Source organism: Candoia aspera, chromosome 4, assembly GCF_035149785.1.
Source record: "Candoia aspera isolate rCanAsp1 chromosome 4, rCanAsp1.hap2, whole genome shotgun sequence".
NCBI classification, from domain to species: Eukaryota; Metazoa; Chordata; class Lepidosauria; order Squamata; family Boidae; genus Candoia; species Candoia aspera.
The window spans coordinates 5,667,990-5,695,552 of record NC_086156.1 but is presented as its reverse complement, the minus strand read 5'-3'; the positions used below and the strand labels follow the sequence as shown (position 1 = coordinate 5,695,552).

General features: G+C 41.1%; 1 protein-coding gene across 1 annotated transcript in view; it reads left to right on the top strand.

The window, feature by feature from the left end:
- Window positions 1-23,287, top strand: part of TTC21A (tetratricopeptide repeat domain 21A) — a 40,524-nt gene extending 17,237 nt beyond the window's left edge. The window contains exons 13-28 of the mRNA XM_063301892.1: window positions 3,635-3,847; window positions 5,471-5,709; window positions 7,055-7,127; window positions 7,785-7,895; window positions 9,375-9,513; window positions 9,795-9,901; window positions 11,461-11,649; window positions 12,279-12,389; window positions 13,805-13,886; window positions 14,097-14,247; window positions 15,954-16,118; window positions 17,096-17,291; window positions 18,440-18,664; window positions 20,414-20,534; window positions 21,015-21,082; window positions 23,137-23,287. Coding sequence (XP_063157962.1) covers window positions 3,635-3,847; window positions 5,471-5,709; window positions 7,055-7,127; window positions 7,785-7,895; window positions 9,375-9,513; window positions 9,795-9,901; window positions 11,461-11,649; window positions 12,279-12,389; window positions 13,805-13,886; window positions 14,097-14,247; window positions 15,954-16,118; window positions 17,096-17,291; window positions 18,440-18,664; window positions 20,414-20,534; window positions 21,015-21,082; window positions 23,137-23,214 — 2,268 coding nt within the window. The 3' untranslated portion in view covers window positions 23,215-23,287. The remainder of the gene's footprint in view (window positions 1-3,634; window positions 3,848-5,470; window positions 5,710-7,054; window positions 7,128-7,784; window positions 7,896-9,374; window positions 9,514-9,794; window positions 9,902-11,460; window positions 11,650-12,278; window positions 12,390-13,804; window positions 13,887-14,096; window positions 14,248-15,953; window positions 16,119-17,095; window positions 17,292-18,439; window positions 18,665-20,413; window positions 20,535-21,014; window positions 21,083-23,136) is intronic.
- The last annotated feature ends 4,276 nt before the right edge of the window (window positions 23,288-27,563 follow it).

Genomic DNA, 27,563 nt, shown 5'->3' with positions numbered 1-27,563 from the left:
GCTATGGGGTTGAACTTCAGCAAAGGATCGTTACCTTGTCGTGGTGCTGGAGCTTGAGCACCTCAATGATGCCATGAGCTAAACCGTGAAGGGCCACCCAAGACGGGAAGGTCATGACAGAGAGGTCAGACTAAATGCGATCCCTGGGGAAGGTAATGGCAACCCACCCCAGTATTCTTGCCGTGAAAACTAAATGGATCAGTACAACCAGAGAAATGTCGGTATACCATCGGAAGATGAGACCCCCAGGTCGGAAGATGGTCAAAATGCTACTGGGGAGGAACAGAGGATGAGTTCAGCTAGCCCCAGACGTGATGACACAGCTAGCTCAAAGCCAAAAGGACGGCTAGCGGCCGACGGTGCTGGTGGTGAACGGCGAATCCGATGTTCTAAGGATCAACACACCATTGGAACCTGGAATGTAAGATCTATGAGCCAGGGCAAATTGGATGTGGTTATTGGTGAGATGTCAAGATTAAAGATCGACATTTTGGGCGTCAGTGAACTGAAATGGACTGGAATGGGCCACTTCACATCAAATGACCATCAGATCTACTGCTGTGGACAAGAGGACCACAGAAGAAATGGAGTAGCCTTCATAATTAATAGTAAAGTGGCTAAAGCAGTGCTTGGATACAATCCAAAAAACGACAGAATGATCTCAATTCGAATTCAGGGCAAGCCATCTAACATCACAGTGATCCAAATATACGCCCCAACCACAGATGCTGAAGAAGCTGAAGTAGAGCAGTTCTATGAGGATCTGCAGCACCTACTGGACAACACGCCTAAAAGAGATGTTATTTTCATCACAGGAGACTGGAATGCTAAGGTGGGCAGTCAAATGACACCTGGAATTACAGGTAAGCATGGCCTGGGAGAACAAAACGAAGCAGGACACAGGCTGATAGAATTTTGCCAAGACAACTCACTCTGCATAACAAACACTCTCTTCCAACAACCTAAGAGACGGCTTTATACGTGGACTTCCCCAGATGGACAACACCAAAATCAGATTGACTACATCCTTTGCAGCCAAAGGTGGCGGACATCTATACAGTCAGTAAAAACAAGACCTGGAGCTGACTGTAGTTCAGATCACAAACTTCTTCTTGCACAATTTAGGATCAGACTCAAGAGATTAGGGAAGACCCACAGATCAGCTAGATATGAGCTCACTAATATTCCTAAGGAATATGCAGTGGAGGTGAAGAATTGATTTAAGGGACTGGACTTAGTAGATAGGGTCCCGGAAGAACTATGGACAGAAGTTCGCCACATTGTTCAGGAGGTGGCAACAAAATACATCCCAAAGAAAGAGAAAACCAAGAAGGCAAAATGGCTGTCTGCTGAGACACTAGAAGTAGCCCAAGAAAGAAGGAAAGCAAAAGGCAACAGCGATAGGGGGAGATATGCCCAATTAAATGCAAAATTCCAGAGGTTAGCCAGAAGAGATAAGGAATTATTTTTAAACAAGCAATGCGCAGAAGTGGAAGAAGACAATAGAATAGGAAGGACAAGAGACCTCTTCCAGAAAATTAGAAACATCAGAGGTAAATTCCAGGCAAAAATGGGTATGCTGAAAAACAAAGATGGCAAGGACCTAACAGAAGAAGAAGAGATCAAGAAAAGGTGGCAAGAATATACAGAAGACCTGTATAGGAAGGATAACAATATTGGGGATGGCTTTGACGGTGTGGTCAGTGAGCTAGAGCCAGACATCCTGAAGAGTGAGGTTGAATGGGCCTTAAGAAGCATTGCTAATAACAAGGCAGCAGGAGTCGACGGCATCCCAGCTGAACTGTTCAAAATCTTGCAAGATGATGCTGTCAAGGTAATGCATGCTATATGCCAGCAAATTTGGAAAACACAAGAATGGCCATCAGATTGGAAAAAATCTACTTATATCCCCATACCAAAAAACGGAAACACTAAAGAATGTTCAAACTATCAAACAGTGGCACTCATTTCACATGCCAGTAAGGTAATGCTCAAGATCCTGCAAGGTAGACTTCAGCAATTCATGGAGCGAGAATTGCCAGATGTACAAGCTGGGTTTAGAAAAGGCAGAGGAACTAGGGACCAAATTGCCAATATCCGATGGATAATGGAAAAAGCCAGGGAGTTTCAGAAAAACATCTATTTCTGTTTTATTGACTATTCTAAAGCCTTTGACTGTGTGGACCATAACAAACTGTGGCAAGTACTTGGTGATATGGGGATACCAAGTCATCTTTTCTGCCTCCTGAGGAATCTGTATAACGACCAAGTAGCAACAGTAAGAACAGACCACGGAACAATGGACTGGTTTAAGATTGGGAAAGGAGTACGGCAGGGCTGTATCCTCTCACCCTACCTATTCAACTTGTACGCAGAACACATCATGCGACAAGCTGGCCTGGATGAATCCAAGGCTGGGGTTAAGATCACTGGAAGAAACATTAACAATCTCAGATATGCAGATGATACCACTTTGATGGCTGAAAGCGAAGAGGAACTGAGGAGCCTTATGATGAAGGTGAAAGAAGAAAGTGCAAAAGCTGGTTTGCAGCTAAACCTCAAAAAAACCAAGATTATGGCAACCAGCTTGATTGATAACTGGCAAATAGAGGGAGAAAATGTAGAAGCAGTGAAAGACTTCGTATTTCTAGGTGCAAAGATTACTGCAGATGCTGACTGCAGTCAGGAAATCGGAAGACGCTTAATCCTTGGGAGAAGAGCAATGACAAATCTCGATAAAATAGTTAAGAGCAGAGACATCACACTGACAACAAAGGTCCACATAGTTAAAGCAATGGTGTTCCCCATAGTAACATATGGCTGTGAGAGCTGGACCATAAGGAAGGCTGAGAGAAGGAAGATCGATGCTTTTGAACTGTGGTATTGGAGGAAAATTCTGAGAGTGCCTTGGACTGCAAGAAGATCAAACCAGTCCATCCTCCAGGAAATAAAGCCAGACTGCTCACTTGAGGGAATGATATTAAAGGCAAAACTGAAATACTTTGGCCACATAATGAGAAGACAGGACACCCTGGAGAAGATGCTGATGCTAGGGAGAGTGGAAGGCAAAAGGAAGAGGGGCCGACCAAGGGCAAGATGGATGGATGATATTCTAGAGGTGACGGACTCGTCCCTGGGGGAGCTGGGGGTGTTGACGACTGACAGGAAGCTCTGGCGTGGGCTGGTCCATGAAGTCACGAAGAGTCGGAAGCGACTAAACGAATAAACAACAATGGGGGTGAAACTAACAAATTAAAGAGGAAGTCACCAGTGAAGTTGAGTCACAGCTGAACAGGAACACTTATAGGGCAAGAAGCCACATGAAGGAAGCCTCTAATTAATATTGCAGGGGATTTTGACATGACAAAACTTACAGTATGTCTAAGCATAATAGAGGAGTCTTGACCTTGGGAATGAGCTCTGCAGAATAAAATAGAACAAGTTTGTTACTTCCATTGTGTAGGATAGCAAATTGTCTACTATGAAAGCAATGAAGGAAAGCAACGTCAAAACAGAACTGGTTTTATCTAAAAATTTGATTAGCTGTGCATCCTGTGCCAATTGAACACCCAAACAATCTAAAGCATTTCAAGTTTAATATTTTATTTCTGTCAACCTTTAATATTTTTTCTAGCTTCGTGAGTCTCCTCTGTATCACTTCATCAAGGCTAGAGCATTGAATAAAGCTGGGGAGCATCCTGAAGCTATTAAAGTCTTAAAAATGCTTATCAACTTACCTCAAATGAAAGGGGATGCTAAGAAAGTCCAGGGGCTCTGTGTAACAATAAGTGAACAAGTCTCCATTTACCTGGAACTTGTTGAAGCTCTTCGACTCAACGGGGAGTTGGTAAGAAGCTTTATGTACAGTGTCTGAGTATTTGATGCCAACAGTTCTGTTCATCTAGACCAGTGTTTCTTGAATTATGGTCTGAGGACCCCTGGGGGTCCCCCAAGAATTTCCCAGGGGTCTGTGAAATCAAAATTATTTGCCAGAAATTGAAGATATTTGCAAAAACTTAAAATAATGTCACTCTTCTCATTATTTTTATTGGTTAAAAAAATAAGGTTTTTTCATGAAAAATATTTTATTTATGTTAATATCCAATGAGTTTAATATTATTTTTACACAATTCAATAAATAAATACTCAATGAATGCATCAAACGTAATTTTTAACTCATTAAATATCAATAAATATAACCATACCAACAAAAGCACTTTTGGGGTCCTCAATAATACTTAAAAGTGGGAAGGGATCCTTAGAGAAAAAAGTTAAGAAACACTGATCTAGACAAAGAAAAAGAATTTTAAAACAACCAGATCAAAAATTACCTTGCTAATATTCATATTACTTTAGATGCTTTTAAAATACCTTCAGGGAGAGAATTTATCTAGAATATTGTTCCAAGCATTAGGCATTGCATTATTTGAGCTTATTGATTTATGGAGCATTGTTGATTTAGGTTGTAGAAAAGCTGGAACATGTTCCTCACAGGAGAGGAAAAAACCACCACTAACTATTCTATGCCTGATGTTTATTTAAGCAAGAACCTTCATCTTTATGTGCCTCTCCACTTTATTCAATTAGCAGGAGATCAGCTGAGTACAGAGCAGGACCTCAATGCTAGCACTCAAGGTTTGCCAAAATGGGACTACTATTTATCTGAATGCATGCTATGGTCCAGTAAAGGCATTATTGTTAATTAATTGTTAAAGAAGGCTAGCTGCTGACTTCTTCAAAGTAATCAGGAGCAGTTTTAACCAATTCCTGGTGCAAGTGACTATTACAAATCAGATCTTTAAAATGATCCAACTCTTGCTGGCTGGACCGTCAAGGACCAGTCATAACTACCACTTGTTCAACACCATTGCAAGTTTGAACAATCACTGAACAAGTGGTCGTTAAACGAGGACCACCTGTATACAAGAACCGTTACCTAGGCAAAAGGAGCTGATACGTTTTTTAAGTCCAACGAAACAGAATGACATTTGGGAGCAGCTCAGGCAGATGCTGCCCTGATTAATGACTGGAGTATAAGAAGGGGGAGGAGGTGCAGCACAATCTGACTTGCAAGATTCTGTTATTCCAGTCTGAATAAAAATAGTTTTAACCTTTCTGTGGAGTTCATATCCTGATCTGTTCTACCAAGTGAGGCTGACAATTTGCTATCTGCTTTGTATTCATGTGATAGAGAAAAGGTAACAATAGGCAAGGAAGGTAATAATAAAAAGGAGTAAAATCTAAAATTTTAACACAAGAACTCTTCAGTTTGACTTTCATTTCTGCTGTCTACGATATAGGGATATACTGATATTCTTTTTAGATGTTATATAAAAATTACTGAAGTACGTATGCAAAGGTCATTAAACGTTCTGAAAATGCTATATAAGTTTTAATAATTGTTACCTGCAATAATTAAATAGATATGATTAAGGTTTGCATAGTTTTCACATACATTTTCACATTCCAGCATGAAGCTACTAAAATAATGCAAGATGCCATCAATGAATTTAGTGGGACATCAGAAGAAATCCGTGTCACTATTGCTAATGTAGATTTGGCTCTCAGTAAAGGAGAAGTGGATTTAGCTTTAACAATGCTGAGGAATATCACTCCAAATCAGCCATATTACACTGAAGTTAAGGAAAAGATGGCTCAGATTTACCTTCTGATCCGAAAGGATAAGAGATTATATATTGGATGCTATTGGTAATTTTTTCTTAAATTAATGCTGTCTTTTTTCTGCAACTATTCATTTTCATACTTTGCTTTAGGGGTAGAGAAGAGCAAACATGAAAATTATGACCAGTTCTGAATAATACAATCTGAAAATACTACACTGATTTTAGCCAGAAGGCTGAGAAGTGATTGTTCTGTTTCCAGATTCTTGTTATGTCTCTAGCTCAGATGCCACTCCTTCTTGAAGAAGCAAGCAACAAGATTGGTTATGAATTTAACTGAGCTGCTGAGTGCAAAGGCTCTAAGTCACTGTTTGAATTAAGCTCTTATCAGAGGGCAGCACTCCAACTTTCCTTCTCTCAGTGAGTGAGCAAGATTTTCTGGTGCGTGTGTGTGTGTATACACATACATGCAATGCTCAGATCAACTTTCCCAACCTGTAAGGTTTCCCTTGACATTAAGTCCAGTTGTGTCCGACTCTAGGGGGCGGTGCTCATCTCCGTTTCAAAGCCAAAGAGCCGGCGTTTGTCCGTAGACACTTCCGTGGTCATGTGGCTGGCATGACTACATGGAACGCCATTACCTGCCCGCCGAAGCGGTACCTATTCATCTACTCACATTGGCATGTTTTCGAACTGCTAAGTGGGCAGGAGCTGGGACTAGCAACGGGAGCTCACCCCGTCATGCGGATTTGAACCGCCGACCTTCCGATCGGCAAGCTCAGCAGCTCAGCGGTTTAACCCACAGCGCCACCGCATCCCTATCCCAACCTGTAGCCCTCCAGATATGTTAGATAATCTAGTTCAGGCAACATGGGCATTTTCTAAGGATAGTAAGAGTTGTATTCTGAAAGATAAAGTTCAGAAAGAACACCAAAGATCACCAGGGGATAGTATACTCCTTTTTAAAATGAGAAGATGTGGGCTTCCCTCTCCCCCCATGTTTATAATAGAAGGGTTATCTCAGTTATAACAGAATCTTCATGTCTCCTTATGAATGTCTGAATGCATTTCCATTCACATGTTTCCCTACTGGTAATCAAGAATACAAAAATTAAGTAATACATAAACATATGCACATTAGACTTTATAGGTTGATCAGAGAGATTACTTTCTTAGGATACGATGCAAGGTGCACTCAAATATTCTCAGGTGATTGATCTTACAAATATGTATTGTATTTGTGGATTATATTTATCATTTGTTGTGATAATATTTGGGGTTAATGATATACCCATTCATTGTTGCAGTGCAGCTCGGCAGCTAAGCTGTGCCAATATAAAAGTTACCTTTTTCTCTTTTGCTTGTGAAAACTCAAAATTATGCTCTATATTTTTAGTTTTTTCTTGTAATTTAAATGCCATCCTTTTACCTAGCGAGTTGTGTGAAAATTTGCCAAGTCCTCATACTAGTCTTCTCTTGGGTGATGCCTACATGAATATTCAAGAGGTTAGTATATAAAGATTATTTTTATTTCTCTCTCTCTCTCTCTTTCTGAGGTAGGGATTTCTTCACTCCCCCTCCCTTAAGGTTTCTCCATTTCTCCAAAGGTCTTCACTATATCATTTCTGCTCTTCATAGAGTTCATGTGCTCAGCAATTCATTCAATCATCCAGCTAGCTAGCTTCCAGAGAGAGCTGTTGTTGTGTTTACAGTAAAAAGATGGTTAATGTACCGGGGCGGGGGGTGGGATCCCTTTCTTGTTTTTTGGAGAGGGAGGCTAGTAAAGACAGCAGGGGCTATTTTGTTGGTTCTTGGACTCCTGCACTGACTAGCGCAATGGGGAAAGACCTGAGGATAGCGTAGGGACAATAATTTAACAACTTAAGCAGCAAACAGCACAGTGTTCCTTGACCACTGAAATAGTCATGGCATAGCAGTATACCGATCAAAATAGGACTAGGTTTCAGCTGTCCATGCATTAACAGAAAGCATTTAACCCCGTATCAGTAGAGTCTCTTTGAACTCAGTGTTCCAGGCAATCCAAGGAAGCAAGCACAGAACGAAGCTGCTTATCACTGGAGAGCAAGAAGTAAAGGAATTCCAAAGCTATTGTGATTAATATTACATATAAAAATAGCTGACATGTTACTTTCATTGTTTTAGCCTGAAAAAGCTTTAGAGGTCTATGAAGCAGCTCAGAAGAAGAATCCCTTGGATGCAACAGTAGCGCGGAAAATTGGGCAAGCCTATGTGTACACCCACCAATATAACAAGGTTCAGAATTTTTTTTCCACTCAACATTATTCAGAACTGAGTCAAGGAAACATGCAGCCTGCTATCCTCCCCTGATCTGCCTAATGAACTGAATCTGTACTTGAGTACATAGTCAAAATCAGGATCTGGGAATAGTCTTCGTTCCTGAGCTACCGGGCTAAAATGGCATTTGATTCAAAAGGCTATGTGGCCCAGGAAATTTAAAAAAACAACTTTCTCAGTCTTACAGGACTCGCTGATGGCGTGGTAAATTTTGGAGTGCAGGAGTCTTTGTAATAGCCCTGTATCCAAGAAAAATGCATAGGCAAACCCCCCGTTTTTATTACTATATTAATTAGAATGTTCACAAAAGAGTGAACACTCTAATTAAAAACTCCATAATAAAACTCACACAATCCTGTGTGTATTTATCAGGGAAATTCTACCGTACTTAGCCTATATATAAACTCAGCAGGTAACGTTCACTTTTAATCCAAAACCTTCGCTTAGCTGGAACACAATCTTTTCAGTCATAATTAGAAATGCATACAGTGTTGCAAAGGTGCATTGTCATTTAAAATGCTAGCACGAGGTGGAAAGGAACCTCAGGGAAAAATGAAGTACGCAGCTGCTGCTTCATTATTTCTCTTGTATTTCCTACTATTCTTTCGCAAACACAAACGCTTTGCTTCCAAGTCAATGGCCTTTTAAGGCCATTCATTTTCCAGAGCAAATTACGCCGACACTTTTTCGCTGACATAGTCTTGCTGTTTGGTTTCCCTTCCTTCTTTAGCTCATTAAATTGACAGAGCTACAGCTCACTACTGGGATTGCCTTCCCAATCCAAATAATGTTGGAGATTTGACTTGCCCAACATTACTGAGATTTAGGAAGGCAATCAAAACCTGATTATTTCAGCCGGTCTTAGAGGGAGAGATGAATATGGGTTTGTATCAATCTTTGGCATAGGAAGAATTGATTATGTGAAGTTGTTTATTCATATGGGGTTTTTTCCCTGTTGGTTACATTTTTGTTTACATTTGTAGGATTGTAAGCCAGGCAGAATCCATTGATGACTGGAACTGTATATAAGCCTATAAAAATAAATAAATACATGGGGTGAAAACCGATATGTAAACCAAACTACAAAAACTGAAAAACTACACAAAATTGTTCTCACTGGACTAAACCACTTCAGTAGAAGCTCCATGTTTGAATGTTTTCCCATCTTAAAACAAACCAAACCAAAATGATAAAACAGAAATGGTTTAGTCTAGCCATCTCCATGACATGATTATGCTTTTCTGTGCAGGAAGTGTTTACTATATGGGAGTGGATTTAATTCTGCTGTGAAGTCATACAGTCTACTGAGAGCAGCAGATCTGATGATACGATTTACTTACACGGCCTAGCTAAGCCTTGCCAGTCTCATAGAAGCATGTTCCTCATTCATAGTCAATACCTGAGGCTCTATTATTGACATATATCAAATTGTTGCAGGCTATCAATTATTATGAAGTTGCTCTCAAGATGAGTGAACAGGACTTCTTGTCTTATGATCTTGCTGATCTCCTATTAAAACTCAAAAAATTTGGCAAAGCTGAGAAAGTTCTGACTCAAGCTCTAGATCATGATCCAGGTAATATTTCTTTTCTTGGCATCTTCAGCTGGATGTTTCTTGACATAAGGCAGAAACATGGTCTGTCACCTACATAACACATTTATATGTGATACATGGAGGGCTTTAATTCATTTCTCCATTGAGAAATTCTGGCTGACCAATTTTTTATGGCCATATGTCCTACTGTTACATTATACTTGCCCTATATATAATTAAAAATTGGCATGGCGAAGTCTGTGTTTTTCCAGTTGTTCAGGCAATATATATAAGTCAACAATTATTTCTGTTTAAACTTCCAGTTGATGATCTGCCTTCCATGATGAAAGATGTGAAAAATCTGATATTATTAGCAAAGATTTATGAGACAACTAAAAGAGGGGAAGTTATTCTGGAAACCCTGAACAAGGTAGAATATCAATGTTATATAAACCTCAGATAAGAAGGATTGTTTCGAAGTGGATGCCAGCATACAGGAAAAAATACAGACTTCGTGTTTTTCAAATAACTGCCACTGTTTGAATCAAGTAGTACCCTAGCTTTTAGAAAATGTTATATTTTATGACATTTATAGTCTACCCTTTCAGATGCAGAATGTGACCAGCTGAGAGCAACTAGTTCAATATTCATCATTCTTAATTTGTTCTCAACCGACAAAAGGGTTGACAGTTGTCAAAACAGGAAACAGATGTAGACTGCTGTGCCTTCACAAAATAGCCTGAAACAGTGGGAGGAAACAAGAGTTTTGCCACCATAAATTGCCTATATATTGGTGTCTCCTTTGAAAATAGGGGACTTGTTGGAATTCTTATACTGTAACCTTAACCTTCCCTTAAGCAAACCCAAAATACATGTAAGATTAAGCAACATAATGAGAAATGGTTTGTTCAAAATGTATAAATACAAAAAATACCCTAAAATCTTTGTGGAACCTTTGCTGAACCGCCTATCTCACCATAGTCACTCTGGATGGCTAACACAGTTACAAAACAGAACCAACAATAAAAATAACATACATAATCTGCAGACAAGGTTTCAAAAAACCCAGTCAAACAAGAATTAGCATAACCATCCAGGCCCTAACTGACAATCTGAACCCCAAGTCTAGGAGCACAGCCGTGTCTTCAGGGCCTTGCAAATGGCCACTAGGGTCATGGCCAGTCTGATCTCTTGGGGGGATGATGTTCCACGGGGAGGCGTAACGATAGAAAAGGCTTTCTTCCTGGGTCCCACCGTATAGCACTCTATAGCGTAGCATGCCTTTTTCTGCCACATCTAATGGGACAGGCAGAAACAATTGAGGAGTAGCGGTGCTACAAATAACCCAGTCCTATGCCATGAAGGGCTTTGTAGGTGACGACCAGCATCTTGAATTGCACCAAGAAGCACACTGGCAGCGAATGCAGCTTGCGGGGCAGAGGTATAATGTGCACACATTGAGAGGGACTCATAACTGCCCACGTTGTTACATTTTGCACCAGCTGCAATTTCTTCAAGGACAGACCTATATGAAGCGCATTTCAGTAGCCCACTCAGGAGGGGACTAAGGCATGAGTGACTGAGAGAAGAGCCTCCTGGTCCAGCAAAGGGCATAACTGTCATACAACACAAAGCTGTGCAAAAGCCCTGCCGGGACAGCTGCCACCTGTTCTTTGAAGCAGATTATGTTGAAGTGACTGGCCCAAAGGCACTCAGTTTGGTCCCTGATTTCAGCCCAGTAACCAAACCACAATAGGAGACTTTAAAACTACCAGTAATTCTCAGCCTAACCTTCCTCACAGTATTCTTATGAGGATCAAACAGTAGGGGGAGAAACCAGCATGCTGCTTTGAGATCTTCAAAGGAAAATGGAAAGATAAATCTAATTAATGCCACTAATGAGTAATTGTCTCAGGTTTAGATTTCCTTCAGGTGCTAGCTTGCATGTGGTCTCCATTGCCCTAATTTTATACATTTGTTATGTTGAAGGCTTACGACACCCAACAAAGGATATTAAAAAGAGTCCGCATAGAGCAGCCGGAGTTGATCCCCCCTCAAAAGCAAATGCTACTGACAATCTGTGTTCAGTTTGCTAAGTTCCATCGAGCAGAAAAGGAATATGAAAAAGCTGTGAAGTACTATGCGGAGGCCCTGTCCTGTGTACCAACTGATAATAAAGTAAGCGTGATTTTAAATCTCCATTTGAAAGGGAAGCCACCTAAACTGCCTGGTGGTTGGAATTCTTGCAAAGAATGCCCGGCCAGATTCAGTAAAGGTTTTTACGTTCTTAAGCAGCAGTATATACTCCAGATCATTCATCACACATTCGTTTTGCTTTGTCTGTTGTGAGACTGGGAGGATAAAACTTTACCAGTTTGAAAGAAGTAGCAAATGGCATGACTACAGTACTACTATTACAAGAAAGGCAAGCTGCATACGTGAATATAATGCATTTTATATTAACAGTGCCAAAACAGATGGAAATTGGTGGGTAACAGAAATCTGTTTCAAGTACGAGTTGCCAGAAGAAGGCAAAACATAATCACAGTGACACAGGTCACACTGCTGGCCTACCTCAGGAAAGCCTAGGCATGAACTTTTGCTTTTACCGTTGGATGTCTTTCTCAGTTCTGCTCCAAAATGTGGGTGTCCAGGAGGGGGCTGAAAAGAGCTTGAACCCAAAGGCATAGTTAGCTATAGTATCTGTAGTCCTACAGAGAGAGAGCTAGAGGTCTCTGATATAATAATCAGTGCCTCTTCTATGTCAGTCTGTTGCTGAATAAATGTTATTTCCATTTTATTGTCAGATAATATTAGAATTGGCTCAACTATATTTGATACTAGGAGACACAGAGCAGTGTGAGCATTACTGTTCTCTCTTGCTTCAAGACGATGAGAGCAATGAAATTGGAACAATGGTATGCAGTTCCTTTGCCTTCCAGTAAACTTATACGCAGCTATAAAATGATGTTTTGTTCTGGTTTTCTTTATCTTTATGGCCCACCACTTCTTCCTCACTGGGTGACTATTCTGAGAAAAGAAGGTTTGAAAAGCTCCCAAATTAAAATTCAGCAGTTTGAGCTTTGTGATACAGCTTTATTGCTCACAAAAAGAGAGTGATGGAGGGGGCATTTGCCTCAGCCCAGAACAACAGTGCCTTGACAGTGTCACAGAATATGCACAAATTTAGTCCTGACTATCTCAAACCAGCAGTTATCCCATTTACATTATTTGTTCATTTTGGAGAAAGCTTTCTACTCTGTAAGCCCTACTCTGTAAGAGCCTCAAGGATATTTGATTTTGTGTTGACATTTATTACTCAGTATGAACATTCCCTGAAGAGTCAAAGGAGGCTTATGAGTGGGTTGCCAGGCTGCCAGAAACTGGGGCAGCAGACGGAGTTCCAGGATTCTGTTTACAGATCAGAAGCTGGAGTAGGATAGAACCAGGAGAATATAATTAACACTTACAAGCAAGCAAGCAAAGCCAGTTTGGTCTAGTGGTTAAGGCAACGGGCTATAAACCAGGAGTCTGTGAGTTCTAGTCCCGCCCTAGGCATGAAAGCCGGCTGGGTGACCTTGGGCCAGTCTCTCCCTCTCAGCCCAACTCACCTCACAGGGTTGTTGTTGTGGGGAAAAGAGGAGGAGGAAGGAGTATTTGGTATGTTCCCCGCCTTGAGTTATTTGTAAAAATAATAAAGGCGGGATAGAAAATAAATTAAAAAAAAAAAGCAACCGGAAAGTTATTCACACATATTCACAATGGAAGTGTTGTCTGTGCAAGCTTTCTGATATGAATATTCTTTGTATGTTTTATATCTCTATCTATCTATCTATCTGGAAGTTCAGCTTATGTAGAAAATGTGAAGCTATTTTTGTGGATTTCGCTGTTCTAAAATCAAGTCCCTGTATATTCAATTTCTCTCTGCCAAACCTACCTCACAGGGTTGTTGTGGAAGAAGTAGGGGTAGTGTATGTTGCTTTGAGCTCCTAGAGGAAAGGCACGATATAAATCTAATGAACTATATGTACATGTATATCTGTATCTACATCTGTATCTATCCACAGACATACACAATCACAAAAGGAAATGAGTTAACCACAGCTTTAGTGCATCTCTGGAAATTATCTTTTTAACTTGTTACGGTTCTTGTTAAGTTTTGCTCTAACTGACCATGAACTCAAGGTAAAAGAGTCCTTAAGCTTCAGCTCTCCACTGGTGGACTCATCTTCACTTATCTTTGATCTGTGTGAGGTTTTATAAAACAATGAATAAAAAGAATGCCATAGTTTTACTTTCTGCTGAAATAATGAAATATTTCTTCTTTTGTTAGATGTTGGCAAACCTTATGTTTAGAAAAGAGAAATATGAGCAAGCCATAAGTCTTTACCGGAATGTTTTAGAGAAAACCCCTGGTATGTGTTTATATTTTAATAAAAGCATGTATATGTTTCTTTAAGACCTTAAATGGGGTTTCTAAAGTAGCTTACCAAACAAATTAAAATATTATCAAAGTAATTAATCAATTTTTGCTTTTCCTTCATAACCTATCTATGTTATCAAGAATTTATCTGTGAAAAGTGTTGAAAATATATTTTTGCTGGAAATATAAACTTGTAATTTAGATAACTTTTCAGTTATGGAGAGTTTGATTGATTTGCTGAGAAGAAGTGGTAAACTTGATGAAGCTACACCCTTTTTTGAACTGGCCAAGAAAAAATCAACCCGAACACCTTTGGAACCTGGCTATAATTATTGCATGGGACTTTATTGTTGGTAAGTTATAGAGAATGGTATTTATGAAAATCACAGAATAAGAGCACAGCTAAATATGATGTTGATGACCCAAGGTGGATTAGGACAAAATAGTCATGGGATGATGGAGTTGGATTTCATTCCAACACTGCAGGAGAAAAGGGATGTGGTGGATTTCAGAAATGCTGCTGGTTATCACGAAGAAGGGAGCAATTCCAAGGAGCAGGACAAGAAGAGGAGGCACCGTCCGGGAGGCGATGGTGGGAAAACGAAGAGGTTCGGGATAGCCCCGCCCTAGATCTCTCCCGGGCTATTCCCCCTTAGGTTAGGGAGAGTAGCTTGAGCCTGGCAAGATTCTGTCTCTACGGCGTGAGCAAACAAAGAACTGGAGTTTGGCTGGACTGATTCTTTGTCATTCTTGGGCTGGCCTGACATGGGATTAGTGTTGTTTCACTTTTCCCAGGCTACTGTTTGTCTAAAAGGAAAAGCTTACACATATCATATGGATACCGATAAACCCTCCTACCTCCACCCAATTTCATAATGAAAACAGCATAGAGAGAAAAATTTAGGATTATGTTCCCAATTAGATATGTTCCCCTAGCAATTGTTACAATTTCTTTAAAATGTTAAATATCTTAAAATGAATTCTTGTACCCTATCAAGTGTGGCTGTTAGACCCTGTGCCATAACTGTGGCTAAAGGTGAAGGAAGTTCATTGCAGTATCTCTAATAACACGTGGACTCATCTAGGTGGCTGAGTTAAAATACTGTCTAGCAGGCCATGAGCCACCAGAAAACTATGCTAGCATAAATTGTGCTGTATTAGAATTGCTGTTGCCAGGCACCAAAGGGGAGGCACCTTCTGATGCTCTTTCTTAGCATAATGCCTTCTTCATGCCTGTGACCTGGCAGCAGGGCTATCCCTGAATGCAGGTTTAGCATTCTTTCTGAAGAGCACTGTACCCATGTTCAAAATCAGCTTAACTGACAGGTCACAAATGCAGGGGGAAGCATGAGGGAACAATCAATAATGAACAAGCTGCAGCGATTGGCACTGCTGGTAGCGAGTTACCAAGGAGTTCACTTCTGACCTTGTGGCTGGCAGCACCTGGAAGTAGCCAGTGGACAGCCGTGGATAACATAAAATTGTGATTGTCCCAAGTGTAATAACAGTCATCACCATGGCACTTAGTACTGCCAAAACTGGAACGGACCAAAACAAATGAGAGTTAGTGTGGTGTAGTGGTCAGAGAGTTGGCGTAAGTGGGGAGGCCCAGGTTCTAGTCAGCCCTCCGCCACAGAAACTCACTGTGTGACTTGTCACTCACTCACAGCTCAGCCTACCTTTGAGGGTTGCTTTTTGTGGGAAAAGCAAAAAAACCCTTACTGTTATAGTAAGAATGTTTTCAGAATTTGATCCTTTTAATTTTTAAATGTATTTTAAATGTATAATATATTTTGCCTAGATAATATTATTTAAATTTCTCTTCTACAGTTGTAGAAGTCTTTGACTCTTCTAGGATCATCCCTCAGTCACAATCCAACAGAATGAAATGAATCTAAGCCTAATTATTCTCTGTGCTTAAGTTCCCTTGAGTCTGTTTTGAATCAGGTCTATGAGAGTATGAAACCAAATGTCTGGATGTATATTTTATTAGCAAGACTGATCATTTCAAAGCTGTCATACTGCATCTACTTTTTAAAAACTTTCTCTCCACAAACAGGCATATGGGGCAACCTAATCAGGCTTTGAAATTCTTCAACAAAGCTCGTAAGGATAGTGACTGGGGCCAGAAAGCCCTTAGCTATATGATCCTGATATGTCTAAATCCTGACAACGAGATAATAGGCGGGGAGACTTTTGAGAATCAAAATACTACAGATGTGAGGTAAAGGAAAAGCTCCTTAATAAAATATGAAGCTCATGCTCTTACATATATTTTTAAAAATCTATCATTTTGAAGTTGTTTTCTCTCATTCTTCAACTGTGCCTGGAAAACAGGATTATGCCATTCATGAAACCTAGAGAAAGAAAGAAAAAACACTTTGGTTTATAATACAGTGTTTTATTATTCCATAATTGCCTTTGGTCCCCAAGTACCGTTTACTATATGAAGTTTATAGGGTTATATAATTAATTTATCCTATCAAGTTGTAGTTTTTCCCAACACTTTAATAATAATTGTTTTTATATTGTATACCTTGAGGGTCATCTGATTACAGTGGGGAGAAAATTTAATTAACAAACAAACAAATAAACCTGTAAGTAAGTGAGTAAATAAAATTTGCACTAGAGCCTCAGGAAGGCAAGAGGAGGTGTACCTGGCAATGCTGTAGTGCAGAATTCAGTTCAAAAGCAGGCAAAGTTGCTTCAGAGCTGACATGGGCAGCTTTGCTGTGCCCATCAGCAGCTCCTCAGAATGAGCTGTGTCTACTCCTGGCCTTGCACAGGAGCCACACAGGCTTAGGAAGATACACATGTATGTTCAGGAGGCATTAAGGAGGCAGCAATAGGCACAGCAGTGCTGGATCGGAATCATCTTTGACCAGATCTAATTACTGCACTTCTCTACAGTGAACCCTTGATTTATCAGGCCTCTGTTGAAGTAGACAAAATCCATTTGCCATTTTATGCATGCATAACCCTTAATCCATGCGTAAAATCCCATTTGTTTTACATTTGTGTAACATCCCATTCACCTTTAACAGACATTCCAGTGTAACAGCCACCTCTTCCCTCCATTAGTCAATTAAATCAAAGATTTGTGGTTATGTTACTGAATTTAAAAGGCAATCAGTAACTTCTTCTTTAATGTTGTCCAGTACTTGATAGCTTAGGAAATGTCAAATACTTTCTTTTCAACAGTAACTTAAAGGAAAAAAGGGAATCTGAACAGCATGGGATACGTACAGCTGAGAAGCTACTTAAGGAGTTTTATCCTCACTCACAGGAGGGCCAGAATCAAGTGGAAATGTTGCAAAGCTACTGTTTAATGGCCACAAAAGAAAAACACAATGTGGAGAAGGCTCTGAAAGTGTTTACAGAAATGGGCCAAAATGAGGTAAAAAAGAAAATTTGTTTGAAACTCAAAATGAAGCATATCAGCAAAAAGTTTATAAAGGCATAGGAATGCCACTGGAAGCTAACTTTCCTTAAAAGATTTAGCTTTATTTTCCCAGAATACTCTCGACAGAAGTAGAAATAGTGGTCAGTTTGTTAAACCATTTCTGCTACCTCAGTCTGTATTGAAAGGTAATACTTCAACCTGGAAAATAATTATGTCCCTTAAGAGGCATTCAGTGATGGGGATGCCCTTTGGACATGCTCAGAGTAGTTTTCTTTATTTCATTTCATGTCTTCAGAAATGGATATAACCAGATAGGGAAAGGGGATGATGAAAAATGACTAGTTTAAGGAGAAGGGGCGAGGCTACAGTATCTATAAAATAACCCTCCTACATAAGATCAGGTTACAGATTATATGGCCCTATATCTTAATGTGGGGTTCTGTTTTTTGTTTTTTGTTCTTTTTTTGCAAAGCAACAGTGAAACAGCTTGAGGAAATGCTTACCCTATTTTGCTTTGTGCTTTCTCCTGTCCAAATCTCTCTTCCCAAATCTGTTCTCTTCTCAGCGGTTAAAATTAATAGAAAACATGGGGCTCAGATGTTGATAAACTACAACTTGCAGAACCCTTCACTGTAGGCTGTGCAGGTTGAGCCATGCATAGCTGGGGCACTTAGGGTTGTAATTCAGCACCTGAGAATCACAGGGTCCCCTTCCTGAATTAGGAGATACAGAATACTCTTTTCTTGACAAAGGAGGCAGATGGGGGTCAAGGGACATTCTGAGTGACCAAATCATCAGCAAAGTTAAACAGACCCATCTAGCCCTCTAGTCCAATGCTCCCCTGGACGTTATGCATAGCCATTCAAAATGAAGAACAGACGCCTGCAGGATGGAGAACCACTACATGTAGTACTCCACATAATCCTACACAACTGAAGGAAAGACTTAAATTATTGGATCAGCGGTAGTGCTACCAGACCTGGGCTTCAAACCCCCCGTTGACCAAAACGGCAGCAAAGAGATACAGAAAAGGCTAACCCCTGCTGCTGTCCAGTTGCCATCTGGATAAAGGTAAAGAGATCCATTTTGGAAGAATATGAAATCACTATTAAAATCTAATTTCTCCACAATTTTTAAAATAGAGGGACAATGTTCCTGCCATCCTGGCAATGGCTCAAGCATACATGATACTTAAACATACAGCCAAAGCCCGGACCCAGCTGAAGCGCCTGATCAAAGTGAACTGGTGCCTGCCGGACGCCAACGAGCTGGAAAAGGCTTGGCTGCTGCTGTCTGATATCTACTGCACAACCGGGAAGTATGATCTTGCCACTGAGCAAGTGAAGCGCTGCTTACGATACAATAAGGTAAGAAGACTGGAATTCACTGCAGAGGGAAAAGAAATTTTCACAGGACTGGGTTTTAAATAGGTATCCTGCTCGCATTTGATTTGGGCCTAACTTTATTATCAAACCTATGATGAATTCCTGATTCTGAAAGCTTTCTTTTCTTGATTCAAAAGGGATCTTTTTTCCTGAGATTTCCCAAGTCATTAAGAATGTAGTAAAGCTCCAGGGACAGTCCCCTCCGGCTACTTCCTGTTTCCCCGGTGATCCTGGATCCCCCCCCCCCCCGCCAATTGTTGTTATATACATCCCTTCTGAGCAATGAGAAGTTTCAAAAGTATTTACTGTAACTGATGCAGTGCCATACCACTCAAGGTGGTTGACAAAATTAAATACCAGTGCTTGCCCAGGAATCTGTTTCTTTGGAAGGAGATACAGGAAGCAGGTCTGTGATTAAATATTTATTTAATCAAATGAAACATCATTAAAGATTTGTATCATAGATTGCCAGTCGGATTTATAGCAAGATCATTATAGAACTCCCTGCAGAGTTGGTTCTTTGTTACTCTTTCCAGTTCTGTCAGAATTTGAACTAATGTTACATAGTACTCACTTGCAATATCCAATCATCCCAGCATCATTTGTAAACATATTCCAGAGCATTACTGTCCCTGATGTAAATTGGTGGTCCTTTGAAACACACAGCTCTGCCACAACAGATCACCCCCACACATTTTAAAACCAACTAACAATTTGTCCACTTTGTCCTCACCATCTGCAGATCAAAAATACATTCAGGGTGTTGTCCAATAGTCACAGGTTTGAGGTTGCAGAGAGCATCTTCAACTAATAATTGTTTAGTTCAAGCTATCAACAACTGAGCACAGAAAATATCAATTCATGAGCACTTACTCTGTTTCAAATTTGCCAATGATCCTGTAGCTTCCAGTGCTATATGAGTTAACAGCTTTCCACCTTTCCATCACAAAAAAAGAGTAAACAAATTTCTTGCCTCCTGCACACACAGTCCATATATTCTTGTGTACATGTATTTGTTGGTTTGCAAAACATTCTTTTGAGAGAGTACTAGGAACTTACATGGGAGAACTGATTTTTGAAACTGTTAGCTAAAGCATTCTCTAATTAGGCTTAGAGAAGCCCAAAAAGCCATCATCTAGTCTTGGCACAAGATCAGCCTTGCAGGTGAGTGTTTTCTTAATAAATCTTAAGCGTGTGCATCGCTGAAATTTTGCATGTCAGCAAAAGTGTTCTCTAAGGCTTTTCCTCAAGCAGGATAAAGTGAAACCCAAGCTGAGATAAAGCTACAGAGGCATGAAATTTATTGTATTTCATGCCCCTAATTTAGCAAACAGAAGTCTTAAAACTCAAAAATCAGTTGAATGGAATCTTTGGGGGTTGACCAACTTTATTTATTTATTTATTTATTTATTTATTTATATTCTATTTCTATAGCTGCCCTTCTCAAGAAGTGACTTAGAGCGGCTTACAACAATAACTTGACCCTTCCTCAAATTCATAACAATCCAAACTCGTTTTCCAGCAACACCAGTGGCTTGAGGGACAAAGGATAGAGCTGTTTGTTAAAATGTTCATTAGGTCCAAAAGTTGGTTGTAGTTATTGTTTTTTGATAGAGGGTAATTGTTTATCATGATTATTAGATCCCGAGGGAAATCCCAGAATTGCTATTAACATTTACGAATACAATTTCCAAAAGCATTTATTTTTACACATTTAATTTTATTCTTTAGTCATGTGCAAAAGCTTATGAATGCTTGGGATTTATCGCCGAAAAGGAGAATGCATATAAAGATGCTGCAATGAACTATGAATTAGCTTGGAAGTATAGTAACCAAGCAAATCCTGCAGTTGGTAAGTAGGGGAATTACCTTTTCAATTCAATTTGCTTGAGTTCAGTGGTGTGACATTTAGGACTTCTACAATATTTTCTGTGGTACAGAATCTAGCTTAGCTGGGTTATGGCATCCTATGCATGTCAAGCCTATCGAGACGGACTTACTGCCAAAAAGCTGACAGCATCACAACAGTAAAATTGTTAATTAAAGGTAAAAAATTGTTTAATTAAATTAAGCAGTAAATTTTGTTAATTAAATGGGTTTGAACGTTGACAAACATTAACAGAACTAATAGCAAATTCTATAATTGTATAAATGTAACATACCATAAATATATACCCTATGTGTCATTTGATATATATTTAACTTAAAATAACGATAACATTCCCAGGTGCAAAAAAAAGTACAATAGTATACATTACTGTGCCCATTACACTTTCATTGTAAGAGATTATATTGTGCAGAATGCCAACCGACCATTTTTCTCTTCCTGTAGGATTCAAACTGGCTTTCAACTACCTAAAAGATAAGAAATATGTAGAAGCAATAGATGTATGCCATGACGTAAGTTCCCCAAAGCATAATTTAGTCATGAAGAGTGTCTGTGGTGGCCTTGTCAGCCCTGCACGGTCCCACACAAACTAAGGTCACTTCCAAATTGGTGGCGTTTTAAAGGTTAATGGAAGAACTCCAAGCAGCTAACAACCATCTTGCAGAGTAGAAGCGTGAACCAAAAACGTGCACATTTAAGCTTAATTACGTTCCGAAATAAATTCAGTCTTCACACAGTAGTTAGATGAAGAAAAAAATAGAGATGGCTTACATTTATTCAGTAGATCTGGATAGAGGTAGATTCACAGTAGAAGGTACTTAATCCTCACTGGTTCTTTGTAGACATTCTTATGGAAATAGAAATGTCTGTGTGCAAGCGAGATGAAAGGACGAGAGCTGCGTTCTGCAGCACCTCCTGCCTGCAGGTCTGCCAAAAGGTAATGGAGACCGTTAATCCCCAAATACGAGGAGGAGGAGGAAGTGGAAATCAGGTGACCCACGTGACGTCCACAAGCACACTAGAGATGCGTTGCCTAGAAAGACCCCCCTTTTGCTTATGAGACAATGCTGGGTTGACCCCTGGTAACTCCAAAACAAATCTCATGCAATTCATGGAATTGTACAAGTGATCAAAACAGGAAACTCCTGTTTGTCGTGCTTTCATGCTTTTCCCCACTACTTCTGTCTTTTCTCTTGCCTGAAAACATATGGAGAGAAAGACCAAATATGATACACTTCAGTCTAGACCAGGATTTCTCAACCTTGGGGGCTTTAAGATGGGTGGACTTCAACGCCCAGAATTCCCCAGCCAGCAAGGCATTAAAATCCACCCATTTTAAAGCCCCCAAGGTTGAGGAAGACTGGTCTAGACACATCCTGAGAGCAGTTGTAGTGCAGGGATTCAAACACTGCAGCCTGCCAGAATCCAGTGTCCCTTTCAGAATAGATTTTGGCTCTTCTTTCTTTTTAAGCATTTTTGAAATTCTGACCCACTTGTAGAATGCAGCACTCAACATATCCGGAACAGCTGCACTCCCTGGATTGTAGTGGGCATTACAGAGCTTTTCTCCATGGCTTAGATAAAGTGCTTTCTACTTGTCCTTGAGTCAGCAAAAAACTACTGGCATAACATTTGCTGTTCCCAGCGCTGATCCTATCTTGTTTCCATAGCCTGTCCACTGGATCATAGTGCGTGCAGGCCATGCCAAGCAATGGCACCGGATAGGCCTTGTGGCTCTGCTGCCCTCCCTTTTTAGGGTATCACCAGCTGGCAGGAACCAATTGCCAATAACAGAACTGCTGTACTTGTCAGTGGCTTTAACAGATTGCTCGCCTGTGAGGTTAGTCGTCTGATCTGTTAAAACCTGCTCTCTCCAACCCCCCTGAGCAGCTGCTCTGCAGAGTGGGAGGGAGGGCTGCTTTGCCAGTTATCTCCCAGCCCAATGACCAGCAGTTCATCAGGCTACCCTTGAAAGAGGCGTACTGCTCTTTTGAAATAATATGAAACGTGCACTCAGAACAAGCCCCCAGCAGTTGTTCTGTAGAGTGGAGAGCTTTCTGTAAAGCCTCTCCCGTTTTACTCAGCAGCCTCCCTTCTTTTGCCGTCGGGAAGGCAGAACCCCACCCCACCCCCCACTCACCCCCAATCAGCAGGGGCTACCTGGTAGGGTGGGAGAGCCATCTCTCCATATTACCATGCAGCTCCCTCACCCCCTTTAATCAGCTGTTTGGCAAGTGTGGGGAAGTGGCGATATTGCAGTAGCTGGCAGCTGCCAGGGGAAAAAAGAGGTTTCAAGGACAGTAACCTTGCCCCATTCATGGAATTTTACAGATAATCCAGTAGTCTTCCAGTGTTTTTCACCACTTTTGTTGTTGTTGTTCATATCGTAGAAAAACTATTTCAGAAGGGAAGGTGAAATAGCCACAAAATGTCTTTTTATTGATAGCACTAAATGCTTACTATCTGGTAGTATAAACGCAGCCTATAATTTGGTATGATATTAATTGTAAATGCTTATTGTCGCTTGTTATTATTGAAAAAATAATTAATTTCTTCTTTCTGAAAGGTTCTGAAGGCATACCCAGATTATCCAAAAATAAAAGAAGAAATTTTGGAAAAAGCTCAAATGGCATTTAAACCTTAAAAGGCGCAATTTTATATGCTTCTGCACTGTCAATCAGCATGAACACAATTTTCAATAAAGTTGCCTTGTAAGTTTAAAATGCCCTAATCGTCAAAGTAGCTTCTGGAGAAGAAATTAGCAGGGCAGCACCTCTGTCGCAATTCAGTTTGTGACTTCTGGTTGTGTGTGTTTCTTTCCCCCGCTCCACTTCCACTTTTAGCAAGACATTGGGAGAGCTTTGCCATTTGTTATCTGGAGTGGGTCAAGTTGCCCATCTTGGCAGGAAATGCCAGGCAATGTTACCATAGAGCAAGGGTGCCCGTCTTCTGTGCCATGTCCTGAGGGTGGTGCACCTGCACTCCCAGGGCCGGGGAGATCAGGGATGAGCCCTTTGGTCACCTCTCCCTCTCCTCCGCTCCCTGTGCAGGCACATAGCTGCAAAGCCTGACAGACGGACCCACTAGAGCATGAAAATTGCAACCCTGTAGATTTCTAGAATCACTATATTGTGAGAAATAAGGTGGGCAGATCGTACCTGGATAATGGTTGGGTTGTGTTGTGGGTTGCTTTGGCAACCACGTTTAATTCTAGAAAAATCTCACATCTAAATCAGAGCTGAAAGAGCTCGTTTCACATGTTGTATGAGGAGAAGGGGCCTGCTCGCTCTACTAAAAGAGCAGTGGGGCCATGTCCTATTCCCGAGGCTTCGTAAGTTCCTCCATTCCTGATGCCATCCCATTGGGGAAGACACTTGAGGCAGGAAAGCCCAAACGTTGACCTCTGTCAGGTCTGCCAGTCCAAAGCCTTCATGTTCAAGGTCTGATTGTTGTCAGTGTGGCCAGAAGAATTTATCATGAAGCCCCGCAATCCTTTTAATTGCAGGATTCCACTTCATGCATATAAGGAATGGAAAATGCTGAACTAAGGAAATTCCCTAATTGTTTCTCTTAATCTGAATTTGCTTATAAATATTTGCAGTGATATTCTTTTAATTCACACTTCCCTTTCTATGGCATTATTTTATTGGTTTTAGGAATGCTGTTGGATTTAAGAGTGTGCCGAGAGGAATTCTGAGTGTGTGTCAGGACACTGTATACGTATATGTTGTAGTTGATGGGGCATAGACAACAGGATGTTGGCTTGCAAGGCAGTCTCGAGATTGAAGATCATAGCTGGTTTGAACCTGCTTGGTGTAAAACTGAGCTTTGGTTACACTTGTGGCATATTGGCCAAAAGCTGCCAACATTGACTGGTACTGTCCTTTCCATTAGCAGGAAATGCTGCACATGGCATGGATAACAAGTAAGGCTGGTAAGCGTGTCTGTCTATTAAAAAGGGTCGTGTGAAAGCCTTACTGACTGAGCCAGGTTGGGTGGTTGGGTAATGCCTTCTCTTCCTATCCACTTCTGACGGATTGCCGTACAGTGGATTGATGGACCTCTGCTTTTTTTCCTTTTCTTTCATTGGTCCACCTGTGGTTCAGTGAAAGGCCAGCCGCTGGTTGTTTTTTTAAACTGGTTCACCAGTGGACCATCTTCATGTCCTCAAAGACTCATCTACAGAAAGGAAAGGGATTGGTGCTGGCTTTCCCAGCATGGGTGGGAGAATTACTTTCTGTTAACTGTTGTTAAGAAACTGGAAGCTTTCCTTGTCAGACTAAGAGCCCATATGCATATTACAACCCAATGTCCTCCAGATGTATTGGACTTCAAACCATTATAGCAAAAAGCAAGTAACAATCTGAAGGGTAATCCCAAATAGTGGAGAATGCATAAGGCATTACAGTGAATCTGGGCCTGGCAGGCAGGGTACACAGAACAGGAAGCAGCAGTCCATTCAGGCTCTCTGATGGGCACACCCCTATGATCTGAGGACGGCTGTTTGTCAGATTCATGCTTTACAGCTCTAGATGAGCGGTTACTGGACAGTCATTTCTTTTCACCTTGCTGCAGCTTCTGAATGTGGATTTAACATCTTTGAGAAAAGGGTGGCATTTCCTTCTGTGTCCACAAGATGGTGGTGTCCCTTCACTGCACAAAAATGTAGAATATTTAAATTAGATCAAAACAAATATTGATACAGCTCTTCACTGAAATATGGCTACACACAATTACATACTATAACATATGTTCTTCACTTGTGATGTGCTTGAGAAAACTGAGGACTGGATTAATAATGATTCATCATAGCATCACTTCCACATTTGATTCCAGATTTCATGAAGTTGAAATAATGAGTAGACGCTTCATAGTCAACAATGTGGTTGCTATCCAAAATACTTAGTTTCCAAGGATATCTTCAGAATGTCCCAAACTGATTCTTTTTTGAAAATAGGACCACGACACATTGGTGAGGCTCAGTGCCCGTGTTGTCACCAGAAGTGGTCCTGCCTGCATCTCCAGACTGAGCATCTTCACCACCAGTTCCTGTATTTATTAGAGGCAGGAATGATGGGGGGGGAGGGGGGAGAATCCATTCAGTCTCAGAAAGGCACAGGGTGGGCTGAGGCCCTCCAACGTATCTTATAGGAGAGGTCCACATGACGCTAGCTTGTTTTTAACTAATTCCCTGAACCCACCATCATGGACTTGTTCGCAGATAACCCTAAACTAATATTGTTCTGAAAGAAAGGCTTAGCATGATGCCCAAACAGAGTGAAGTGGTACCTTGTGAAGGCCAGGTCCCTGGGTTACTTAGCATCCTCAGAAGGCAGTGAGAATCCCTTGGTCCAGTTGACTTCCCATCTCTAATCATCTGAAACCAACCCCGGGCCACACCAGAGCCCTCCAAGAGGACCCACTGATGTGAGGATCCAATTCCCACCATTCCCTGAATGTGGGAAACGAGGTTTACATCCATCAAAATCTTGGTTTTGCCTCCACTGGGGGCAATTCTCTTGCATCCTTGCATCCTTGGTGCTTATAACCCCCAGAGAATCATTGCTGCCAATCTTTTTATGTGGTTTTGTTTCACTGCCTTATTCCTGCACATTTAAGCTGTCACTGGACAAGGCCAGCTCTTCCTTCTGCGTTCTTCAGAGGAAGCGACGAGGCGGGTGGAGAGACACATCTGTTCTCAGTTAAGGGATTTCTTTGGACGGGCTTCCCGACAAAGTCTGCTGCAGAAGGTTGGGCGTGGCTACAGTTCAGCTGGGAGTTGGCCAGCACATTACCAGGACAACGCTCAAGCAAATATGACCAGTTCCTATGGTAACTTAAAGCAAAGAAAGACATAATGGATGCAAGAAAGAGCTAAGGCTTCGAGGTGTGTCTAATGCAGCTCCTGTGTCTTTACTACCTGCTTGACACAAAGAAGTTCTACAAGGTTAACAGTTTTCCCCTATTGTGGCATCTCCAGGCCAGCCAAGTAATGCTGCCTATATTTCACAACCCAGTAATTGAATGCTGGTATAGTAGTATGATTTTCTCTACACATTTGAATATTTTTATTTGCACAGATGCTGTTTTCCTATCCTAGTTTTGAGCCTTTCCTTTGAAACATTGCATATCAGTGATGTCTTTTGCTATCGTTCAGTATTCTCTATGGCTCCGCTCTTCATGCTGGCGGTAGCTCTTCCGATTGTCCAGAAGTCAATATTTTACCTTTCTATCTGCAAGCGATCCAGAAGTAAATGGAGTGCCTATGATTGTCCTCGCAACATCAGGGAGCCTCCAGCAGGCCTAGCATACCGAGCCAATAAACTTCAGAAGTTCATCCAACCAGACAAAATGCTTGAAAAAGGCTTCTCCAGTCCTCTGGAGCTGATTTCCATCGGCAGGATGTCCTCCCTTGTCCTGGGTCCTGGGGTTCCCCCCTTCCCTCCCCAAGGAGGAGGTCCGTGGCTCCTTGCTGGGTTCCCCCCTTTCTTCCTGGCCCCTCTGAGAGGTCTGTGGCAGCACAGCCCCCAATTGTTTTTGGAGTTACTTTTTTTTCCCATCACCACGAAAAGCAAATGAAGTGTGGGAAGAACAGAGGGAAGATCCAGAACTAAGGCCTGAATAGCTGCCATTTTTAGAGCCCCACTCTTGGCTAACTAGAGGAAGCATCAGCTAGCTCAAAAGGTTAAGGCAGTGTTTGTCAACCTCGGCAGCTTTAAGATGTGTGGACTTCGACTCCCAGAATTCCCCAGCCAGCAAACTGGCTGGGGAATTCTGGGAGTCGAAGTCCACACATCTTAAAGCTGCTGAGGTTGACAAACACGGGGTTAAGGTTAGGTGACAAACACGGGGTTAAAGTTGCTGAGGTTGACAAACACTGGGTTAAGGCGAGGGTCCTCACTGAGCTCCATGCAGAGGTGTGAAAAAGTTGCTTACCCTTCATTAAAAGACACTGATGATTGGAAGCGCAGGGCCACCAATTGCTCACCTTTG